General features: G+C 44.0%; 1 protein-coding gene across 1 annotated transcript in view; it reads left to right on the plus strand.

Annotated features, from left to right (window-relative positions):
• FH (fumarate hydratase) overlaps positions 1-11,187 on the plus strand; it is a 33,384-nt gene extending 22,197 nt beyond the window's left edge. Inside the window, exons 9-10 of the mRNA XM_081933447.1 lie at positions 7,170-7,323; positions 10,994-11,187. Of these exons, the coding sequence (XP_081789573.1) occupies positions 7,170-7,323; positions 10,994-11,136 (297 nt within the window). The 3' untranslated portion in view covers positions 11,137-11,187. The remainder of the gene's footprint in view (positions 1-7,169; positions 7,324-10,993) is intronic.
• Positions 11,188-11,688: the final 501 nt, after the last annotated feature.

An 11,688-nucleotide genomic window follows, 5' to 3' on the forward strand; every position in this document is an offset into this window, starting at 1 on the left:
TAGGTCTTCTTCTTTCTACTGGTTCCCCAACATCCTCACCTTGACCCCCCCATCCGGCGTCTCAGTTCTCAGTTCTCTTAACATTTGCAGCAATTTGGGAAAAGCTTCCAAAATTATCAGGATTCTCAAGACACCAGAGCAAGTTCCTAGGAGCATGGGGGCAGCCAGGATATGGCCAGCTGTTATGGGGGAGTCCCTGGGAGTCCCTGGCTGCGGTTCTTTCCACACACCCAATACCGCAGCCATCTCCCAGTGCCGCTCCCTGTTGCCTCCCCATTCTGCTCACCACTCGATGTCCTCTGGTGTTTTTTAGCGTTGTAGGGCGGCTCCAGAGGTTCCATTGTCTCCCCATCCTCTCTGGTGCCGCTGGCTTGCCTTTCCTGGTGCTGTCTTGCCTTTTCCCCTTTCCACTTTCAAATTTCGCGCCGCGCTTCCGCCGTCGCCGCCGCGCTGCCGCCGCCGCCGCCATTGCCTCACAGCTTCCTTTCTCGGCTGCTCAGCTCCGCTCCGCTCCGCTCCGCTCTTGTTTGCCTCCAAGCTTCTCCGACCACCCCTGGTGGACTAAAATAAGCCCCAAACATGCCAGGGTGGTCGGGCTATCCAAGTCTCAGCTCCCCGTTGCCATGGGGGCTGGCGGCAACCTCCTACCCCTATCGGGCGCTCCACGGTGAACTAGGAGCTCAAACAGGCGACCGCCATCGCCGGAAGCTCCTCCTCCTTATCATCTCCTTTATTACTCCTTTAGCAGTAAGAAATCTATAATCTTTAGTTAAGATAGGAGAAACCTCATTGCCTTTCTTTCCTTCTTAGCAATCCAGATTCAATTTGATGGCTTTCTGTTACTGGCTTATATTTGCTCAATGTCTTATACAGGTAGTTTTTGACTTACAACCATTTGTCTAGTGACCATATACCGTATTTTTCGCCCTATAAGACGCACTTTTTTACTCCAAAAAAGAGGGTGAAAATCTGAGTGCGTCTTATAAGCCAAATGTAGCCACCTGGGTCCACTGTTCCCTCTAAGGTGCGCGGCAACAAAACACCATGCAGCAGTTTCCAACTGCCGCGCGGTGTTTTGTACTGTCACAGGCGCCGGAGGCTGGGGAGGTCTTTGCAGACGGCTAGAACTGGCCACCCGCAAAGGACCTCCCCGGACTTGTTTTGGTGAGCGCGGGGTGACTGACTCTAGTTCAGCAAAGCAAGCCCGGGGAGGTCCTTTGTGGGCGGCCAATCCTAGCTGCTTGCGCCCGGCGCTGCGGCTAAAATAAACCCTCAAAGCCCCTGCCGCTACTGGAATATCTGCTGCCGCCTCCTCCTCCTCTAACAGCACCACATTTGCTGCCCGACGCTGCGGCAGATTTCCTGACAGTGAGAAGTGAAGCCGCCAAAGCTCCCGCCAAAGCTCCTGCCTATGGCAGCGGTGGCACATTTGGAGTGTAGCCGCCAAAGCTCCCGCTGGCGCCCCCGCCCATGGCAGCGTCGGCGCGTCCCCCTCCACTCGGAGCATCTGAGCTGGGCAGCGCGTTACCCTGCTGTCCCCTCCTCCTCTGCCGTGCTGCCCCCTCCTCCTCCGCCGTGCTTTTGAGAAGCCATGAGGCTTTTTTTCCCCCTGCTGCCCTCCGCCGCCTTCCTACTGGCTCCCGCCCGTGGCAGCGGTGGCGGCGCCTCCCCCTCTGTTCGGAGCATCTGAGCTGAGCCCCGTTACCCCTGCCCCCTCCTCTGCTGTGCTTTTGAGGTGCCATGAGCCGCGGGAGCCAGTCGGAAGGCGGCGGAGGGCAGCAGGGGAAAAAAAAGCCTCATGGCTTCTCAAAAGCACGGCGGAGGAGGAGGGGGCAGCAGGGTAACGCGCTGCCCAGCTCAGATGCTCCGAGCAGAGGGGGACGCGCGAGAAGTGAGAAGTGAAGCCGCCAAAGCTCCTGCCCAAGCTCCTGCCCATGGCAGCGGCGGCACATTTGGAGTGAAGCCGCCAAAGTTCCCGCTGGCGCCCCTGCCCATTGCAGCAGTGGCGGCGCGTCACCCTCCACTCGGAGCATCTGAGCTGGGCAGCGCATTACCCTGCTGCCCCCTCCTCCTCCGCCATGCTTTTGAGAAGCCATGAGGCTTTTTTCCCCCTGCTGCACTCCACCGCCTTCCTACTGGCTCCCGCCCATGGCAGCAGCGGCGGCGCATCCCCCTCCACTCGGAGCATCTGAGCTGGGCAGCGCGTTACCCTGCTGCCCCCTCCTCCTCCGCCGTGCTTTTGAGAAGCCATGAGGCTTTTTTTTCCCCTGCTGCCCTCCGCCGCCTTCCGACTGGCTCCCGCGGCTCATGGCACCTCAAAAGCACAGCAGAGGAGGAGGGGGCAGGGGTAACGGGGCTCAGCTCAGATGCTCCGAACAGAGGGGGAGGCGCCGCCACCGCTGCCACGGGCGGGAGCCAGTAGGAAGGCGGCGGAGGGCAGCAGGGGGAAAAAAAGCCTCATGGCTTCTCAAAAGCACGGCGGAGGAGGAGGGGGCAGCACGGCGGAGGAGGAGGGGGCAGCACGGCGGAGGAGGAGGGGGCAGCAGGGTAACGCGCTGCCCAGCTCAGATGCTCCGAGTGGAGGGGGACGCGCCGACGCTGCCATGGGCGGGGGCGCCAGCGGGAGCTTTGGCGGCTACACTTCAAATGTGCCGCCGCTGCCATAGGCAGGAGCTTTGGCGGGAGCTTTGGCGGCTTCACTTCTCACTGTCAGGAAATCTGCCGCAGCGTCGGGCAGCAAATGTGGTGCTGTTAGAGGAGGAGGAGGCGGCAGCAGATATTCCAGTAGCGGCAGGGGCTTTGAGGGTTTATTTTAGCCGCAGCAGAGGAGGAGGGGGCAGGGGTAACGGGGCTCAGCTCAGATGCTCTGAACAGAGGGGGAGGCGCTGCCGCCGCTGCCACGGGCGGGAGCCAGTAGGAAGGCGGAGGAGGGAAGCAGGGGGAAAAAAGCCTCATGGGGGACGCGCCGCCGCTGCTGCCATGGGTGGGGGCACCAGCGGGAGCTTTGGCGGCTTCACTCCAAGTGTGGTGGTGCTGTTGGAGGAGGAAGAGGAGGCAGCTGTTATTCTGGTGGCAGCAAGGGCTCGTCGTCGGCATCTTCAGCAGCAGCCCTGCCCCCTGTGAAAAAAACCGAAGATGGAGCAGATCCACGCAGATGACGTCGCCGCAACATGACTGGAGGAGGAATTCTGGGAGTTGAAGTCCACAAGTCTTCAAGCTGTCAGGTTTGAAGACCCTGGGTTTTTTTAAGGGTGCAAGGGTCTTGCAACTTGACAGCTTTAAGACTTGCATGCTTCAATGCCAGAGTTCCTGAGCCAACATGACTGGAGGAGGAATTCTGGGAGTTGAAGTCCACAAGTCTTCAAGCCGTCAGGTTTGAAGACCCCTTGGGGTTTTTTTTTCCTAAAGGGTTAGGGATGCAAGGATCTTGTAACTTGACAGCTTTAAGACTTGCATGCTTCAATGCCAGAGTTCCTGACCCAACATTTTGGTTACTAAGCAGGAGCGTTGTTAAGTGATACTATATAACACTTTTAATTAAGCGGGTACCTTGAATAAACATAACTTTGAGTTTCAAATAATACTGATTTTGTTGTTGTCTTAGGTGACACCTGTGGAAAAAATTCAGGTGCTGCTCAGGCATAAAAATGTGCCGCTCAAATACTATACTTTTCTGCTCACACTGAAAAAAAATTAGAGGGAACATTGCCTGGGTCATCTAAAAATGGGGGACATAAAATTGTTCTTAAACTGCTGTTAACTTTATACAGTTGATATAAAATATTTTACTACAGTATTTGGTTCAGAATCTTTTTTTTCTAGATTTTCCTCCTTTAAAATTGGGTGCGTCTTATATTCCGGAGCGTCTTATAGGGCGAAAAATACGGTATATGCTATTAGTTTTTTAAAATATATGAACACTTCCTCCTCCCCCAAAGCAAATCTGAAAACATCGAATTATAAGATCAGAAGGGTTTTAATTCAGCCTTCTACCCAATGCAGGAGTCCCCAAACCATCTTGGACAAATGTTTGTCCAAACCTTTCTTGAAAACATCCAGCAATAAAGCATCCACAACACTAGGAAGTAAGCTGTCTCATTGCTTAATAGTTTTTAATGTCAAGAATTTTTTCCTTACTTACTTCTTGGTTGGATTTTCCTCTGATGAGCCTCCAGCCATTGTTCTTGTCCTAACCTCAGGTGCTTTGGAGAATAAATTGAGATCCTCTTCCCTGTGACAGTTGTTTTATAGGAAAACTGCTAATATGTCTCTTCTTAATCTTATTTTATTGTCCAAATTTTATTGATTTTAGACGTTTTACAGGGAAAAAGGGTTAAAAGGTTATAGAACATTTTGACAGCTACATCGTGCGGGGGGGGGGAGAAGCCCCCCCCAGGTCTCACAACTTTTACAAACAAAAATAGAAAAATATCAACATTTACATAGGTATTAGCAGTTTTGAGTTTAACACAAAATCATCAGTATGTTTCAATCATTTTGTTTTGTATCACTTCCATAAAGGTACATTGTAACAACAATTGCAATAATGTTTCAAATCACTTTTGTGATCTGAGTCTTCTAGTTGTCGCATCCTCCCCCCCCCCCCCCCGTCCACTGGCAGAGCCTCAGCCTCTCCCTCCTTTGTTTCTTGTGTAATATCCCCCATTTCACCTAAGAGAGCACTGTGTTTTTTAGTGAAAGCCTCTGCTTCCACAACTGTGTTGATTCTAATTCTACTGCCCTCCCAGAAAATCAACATGCCTTCTGGTAACAGCCACCTAAACCAGACCCCATTATTGTATAATTTTTTTGCTAAGAAGGAATATTTCCTTCTCTTATCTCTTACTTTCTTTAGGATCTTTTTAAGAATGGTTATTTCTTTATCCTTATATTTTAATGGTCCTCCCCTTTGAGCTCCTAGAACCTCATCTCTTGTGGTTTTTCTAAGAAATTTAACATGAACTTCCCTTGGAACATTGTGTGTTCTTGCATAGGCTGAATTAATCCTATAGATCAGGTCAATATCCCACCAAAGCTGTTGTTTATCTCTATTAATATATTCTGCTAGTATTGTGGTCATAATCTCCTTAAGATCTTCATTCTCAAATTCTGGCAAGTTTTGGAACCTAAGGAAAAAAGACATCCTTTCAAATTCCATTTTTATCATATGATTTTCAAATTCTACATTCCCCCTTTGGATTGTCTTCACCTCTTCTCTCATCCCAACCGCACCCTCCTCCAGTACACCTATCCTCTGTTCATTCCGTATGGTTTGTTGTTTCATCTCTCTGAGCTGTTCATTTAAGTCCTGCAGTTGTTTTTTTCATTTCGTCCTGTCCCTTTAAGATGGATTGAAGCATCTGATGAATAGACAAATCCTTTGCACTCTCTTCAGGGGCTTTAGGTTGTAAAAAAGATCCCAGTTGTGACTGGTGAGCAATCGGGCTGGACGTGGAAGATGTCGGGGCCGATGAGGCCTTACCAGGCGGTAACTTCTTTGGACCCATCATGAGGCTCAGAGATAGTTATTGTTCTATACAAAGAAATGGTGTCTGTGGGAAAGCACAGCCGGTAGGGATCACCAGGCAAGCAAGTCCAAGGGAGAATAAATCGTCTGATACAAAACTAGAGCAAATAGGTGGGTCAAAATATTCTAAATCCAGGGGGAAAACGTATTTGAAGAGGCTCCTGGAGGTCTCTGGGGTGGAAATTAGTTCAAAGCCATAAAGTTTTCCAAGGGAGGAGTCTCATTCATAAAGACAAAGAAGAAGGAGGAAGTTGGCCATATTGGCTCAGCCAGTACAAGTGGTCAGGAAACAACAAGATCAAAGTTCCCATGCATAGTTTAGAGAAGAATCAGTTCAGCCATCCTTTCTCTCGCAGTTGTGATCAAAAAAGAAAAAAAATTCCCCATTATTTAAGGGAAGTGAAAGTAGATTTTAAACTTTCTCTCTCCCCCATAAAAGGGAGAGATTTTCCAAGTGCCGCTTTTCCAAGGGGGGTAGAAATTTCCCCCCCACTCCCATCTTAACTCCTCCAAAGGTTGAAACAGAATCCCCCCAAAAAACTGCAAAACAGTCAATAAAGACAGTAAAAGACCTGGGGAGACCCCTCACCTCACCGCGCTTCAGCTGTTTCATTCAAATTGATCATTTCCTTCCAGGCTGCGTTCGGCAAAGCGCCCTGTGGTATTCCACGCGCTCCCTACACTTTCCGGCTCCTGCGGCAAAGCTGGAGACCCCCCCCTGCGGCCGCCGCTGTTCCAGGGGATCCCAGCAAGCCGCCCCTACGGCAGGGCGCCCCTCCAAGGCACCCTGTGCTCCCCCTAGACTTCAGGGGAGCCCACCGAAACAGCGAGAAGGCGGACGCACGCAACCGTCACCTTCTGCTGCCGGAAGTCGTCCCTTAATCTTATTTTATGAGCTAAACATACCTAGTTACTTTAGCCATTTTTCATAGGATTTAGCCTCCAGACCAAAGATCATCTGTGTTGCTCTTGTCTATACACTTTCCAGGACCTAGGATCTTTTTTCATAGCGGTGACCGGAACTGGATGTATATTCCAAATGTGGCCTCACCAATACAGCACATAGCAATTCTGTCATTATCTTGAACTTGACACTATCCCTCTGCTGATGCAGCCCATGATTGCTTTAACTTTTTATTATATTTTAATCCTGTATCTGTGCATCTGTTTTTTTCCTGCTTAAGTATGGGATCTTGCTTTTCTTTCCACTAAACTGCATCTCGTTGGATAGGGCCCAATGCACAAGCGTACCAAGATCTTTCTGAATTTTGAGTCTGTTTTTCAAAGTGCTTCCTGAAATATGTGTCATCTGCAAATTTGGTGAGGGCTCTTTCAATTCGCTTATCTAGGTTATTTATGAAGATGTTGAAGAGCAGTGGGCCCAAGACAGAACCTAGGGGAATCCACTGCATACAACTCCATGTAAATGGAATTCTACCTATGACCACAATCTGAGTGCAGTTGGTTTTATCAAGAAGTAGGAAAGATGTTGTCTACAATATCAAATGCCTTCTTTTGGGCCTGTTATTTTATCATGTAAATATTTACCTTTGATTTTCTGTTGTAATTATGGTAAAGCTCTTGTTAATCAATCAGTGAACAATTTTTTGTTAAAATTATTAATTATTTTTAATTTATTTAGATTAGAAATGTGCTACATTCTGCACGGCTCTTAGGAGATGCCTGTGTCTCTTTCACTGAAAATTGTGTAACTGGAATAGAAGCGAATACAGAGAGGATAAATAAGTTAATGAATGAGTCATTGATGTTGGTCACTGCCCTTAATCCTCACATTGGTAAGTATCTAATAAATATGAAAAATGTCATGAAACATGATCACAATGTGACATGATGAATTTCTCACCCATGTCCTAGACCAGTGGTGGGCAACCTTTTTTTTCAACTGAGCCAAATCTCGCCAAAACCACGATTGAAATTTACTTTGAGAGCCACATTTTTAAAACCGAAAATACATAGGATGGTACACTGTTTTTAGTTTCAATAAGTTTTTATTGAGAATATTCTGCATGCAAGTATCCACATAGGTCGGAAGGATACAAATAACACAACTAATAAAACAAAAACTTTAGAACGATATTATTTATCGATAATGTTACATTCCGTAAAATTTGCCTTACAATGTAGAGAAAATTACTTCCTGACATTGACTGACAAAGTCACAACCACTAATGTGAACATTGGCCTTGCATTTCCTTGGATAGTTTGAGTAAGTCAGGTTTGTATGTTGTTGTTTTTAATTTCATCTCTCTCTCCCACTTTCTTTCTTTTTTTATTTTTCTTTCTCTCTCTCTCTCTCCCTCTGTCTCTCTCCCCTCCCTTCCTCTCTCTCTGTCACTCTGTGTATGTGGGTGTGTCTGTCTCTCACTCATTCACTTAATCACTCACTCTGTGTGTCTCTCTGTCTGTCTATCTTTCTCTCCCTCCCTCCCCCTCTCTGTCTCTGTGTGTGTGTGTGTGTGTGTGTGTCTGTCTGTCTGTCAGTCTCTCTCTGATTCCCTCCCTCACTCCCTCTCTCTGTTCCTCTCTCTGTCTGTCTTTCTCACTCACACACACACACACACACACACACACTGTGGTCACCTTGTTGAGTGTTCCAATCACATTTGAAACACTCAACAACTGGCCTGCATTTATGGTATTTTGCAGCATTCTGCAGTCATAGGACCAAAATTGGTTGTCACTCGCCCGGGCTTTTGCAGAAGCTTCCCTCCGAAGCCCGAGAGGAGGGAGGGGAGCGGGCACCCGGCACACAGAAGAGCCGCATTAAAGGGTATAAAGAGCCGCATGTGGCTCCCGAGCCGCGGGTTGCCCACCACTGTCCTAGACTATTGATAAGTAATGTAAACCTATGTAATCAAAAATAAAATTACCATAAAAGAAAATTATTCAAAATTATTAAAGCAAATATGAAAGGACTTGGAAAATTGGGCTAAATTACAATTATCACTGATTGGAAGAATTGCGACCATAAAAATGAATATCTTATCAAAAATTTTAATTATATTCCAAACTGTACCAGTAAAATTAGGCATTTTTTTTCATGGAACTAAAAATAATTTTAGAATTTATTTGGCTGGGGGAAAAAGCTAGGATAAAATTAAAATTACTACAGAACTCTAGAATTAAAGGGGGATTTGGCCTCCCAGATTGGGAGCTTTACTACCAGGCAGCAGTGGTAACATGGCTCAAAGAATGGATAGTACTCCAAAATAAAAGAATATTGACGATAGAGGACCATGATTTACAGCTGGGCTGGCATGTTTTTATCTGGGAGGGAAAGAGTAAAGCCCATAAATATTTCCAGAGTCATCAGGTAAGAGGGGCCTTACTAGAAATATGGATGAAAATCAAAAGAAACTTCTACACAAAAATTCCTAGATGGATATCAACCATAGAAGCAATTATCTACCCCAATGTAATAGATTTGAGTAGGATGTTGACATATAAGGAGTTATTGGATGGGCAAGGAAAACTTAAAACAAATCAGGAGTTAAAATTACAGGGAATTGAATTAGGCTGGTGGCCATACCTTCAAATTCAACAAGATATAAAAAGGACTTAGAACAGTACGGAAAAAAATGATTACAAAAACATACAATTGTCTCTTAAAATTCAAAATGGAGGATGAAACAATGATAATTTGGGCTAAAAACTTTGGGTATAATATTGAATTGGAGCAGTGGGAAAAAGTATGGGGAAAAAATTATAAATTGACAAATCTTGGCATCTTATAAGGAAAAAATTTACAAAATGTTTTATAGGTAGGCATTTACCCCCAGCGAGATTGGCCAAAATGTTCCCAAATAAATCTCCAAATTGTTGTAAATGTAACCACCAACAGGGGACCTTCTATCATACGTGGTGGACGTGTCCAAAAGTCAAAGAATTCTGGACCAAAATTCAAAAATGGTTAGATGAAATAATTGAACAAAAAAATGACATGAACCCTGACTTGTTTCTTTTAGGAATAATAAAAAAAATATTAGTAAGGATATCCAATACTTAATGCTTCATATAATCACTCCTGCCAGAATTTCATATGCCCAAAGTTGGAAACTAAAAACAATTCCATCAAATGCAGAAACCATAAAAATGCCATTGGAATGCTCAGAAATGGACAAACTGATGATGGAACTAAGAGATAAAGAGGAAACAGAGTACTACAAGATATGGAACGGGTGGTATAACTGGCTTGAAAAGAGATGTAAAATCAATGCATAAGGAACACATAGCGCAAACAATAGAGATGGCATATATTTAGAAAGCAATAGAGATGGAAATATTGTATATAGATGTATATATTGTAAAAATGAGAAAGTAAACAAAGAAGAATATGTATAAAATAATAGAATGGAAAATGGAAAATCCAAAATCAGAAAAAAGAAATACCGGTAACAGAAAGCTGTAAAAGTGCAATTGTGATTTTTATGTTTGGAAAATTAGCTATGACCTTGACAGCAACCAATAGAATACATGCTCTTACCACAGGAACAGGAAGCTCAAGTTCAAAACCCAGAGGGTATAAATAACCCTCTCTCTCCACTCCATATGTTCAGCTGCACCAGGAGCGTGTGTTTGATGGTTCTGCTTCATTAAACTATCTTTCCAATCAGTCTCCACATTTCCAGTATCTTTCTCCCCACTTGGAACTGAACCAGATGGATATTTCTTCCAACACTTCCTTCCACTGTAATGCTTTAACTAACAGCAGATTTTATTTCTTGTACTATATACAATCATGATGTGTGTGTGAGCGCAGGGGCATGCATGTGTGGACACAGGTGCTTGCAAATGTGTCTTGAAAACTACTACTCTTGTAAGAAATAGGCAAAATTCTTGTTTTTTTTAAACAAATAACAGTCAAATTTATTTTCTTTCTAATGAAGTTGAAATGTCCCTTGATAAGTGGGAAACAAAAGAGTCAGCTCAATATTTTCATCAGGGAAACATGACCTTAGGATAATGCAATTATCATAAATACATGCTAATTGCAGTGTCCAAATTTTGATCATGTGAATGGTAAAACAATTGTAAGTGTGAAAAATTGTCATAAACCACTTTTTTCAGTGCCATTATAACATCAGTCTTTAAATGAATGATTCAAGGACTACTGCTTCAGTGTGACCACCAATATGCCATTTAAAGCTGATACAAGCTGTGATTCAGGAAAAACAATTTAGCAGTGATCTAAAATGATTAACATTACATTTATTTTACCCTGGAACTAGCCCACTTAAATTATTGGCCTTCAGTATGCAGCTGCAACTTTCACTATCCTGGTTCAGTTTATAGGTTGCTACTTGCATAAGTACTATACATTTGTGGGAACTGAACCCTTTTGATAGTACAATTTCTAGTTGGTTGCCTTGGGTGACTTGTCACTGAAGATGTTTCTTGATGGTCCAAAATATAGAATCAACCTTACATATTTTTCCTTTTTGTTAGGTTATGACAAAGCAGCCAAGATTGCCAAAACTGCACATAAAGAAGGGATGACATTAAAAGAAACTGCTATCAAACTTGGATTTCTTACAGCAGAACAATTTGATCAATGGGTAAAGCCAGAAAATATGCTGGGTCCTAAGTGATGCTACTGTGTGTGATAAAACAGAAAAAATAAATAAACTATATAAGTCAAATGTTTTGTTGTCCAAAACTTATTCACAGTTGCGTTTGTATTCCTAAAATTTAACGACACAAAAAATAATATGGTACTGAAAAAAAATGCAAGTATTACTATCAGATGAAACAATTCAGGAAAAATCTACTTAATTTTCTACATTGTCAGATAGATTGGAATCAAGATATGCAAGAAGAAGAATATTGTATTCAAATCAGATTGTTTCACTATGACAAGGCAATGGGTTTATTAAGGAATTGATATTTCTTATCTAAAGTAAAGGTTTTATGCTTGTTTGTAATTGCAGGTAGATTTTACTATATTTTGTAAATATTTTAGTTTTTTCTTTCCAGATAAAACAGTGAAAAATGTTCAATAAATTAAAGAATTATTCTCTTACGCAAAAGCAATCCATTTGTTTTGATATGATTTATATTAGTTATTATGATCAGCTAAGCTAAATTAATTCACATAATTATTTCAAGACATATGAAATAGCAATTTTCTTTAAAATATTTAT

This window comes from Natrix helvetica, assembly GCF_964273705.1.
Source record: "Natrix helvetica genome assembly, chromosome: Z".
In the NCBI taxonomy this organism is placed as follows: Eukaryota; Metazoa; Chordata; class Lepidosauria; order Squamata; family Natricidae; genus Natrix; species Natrix helvetica.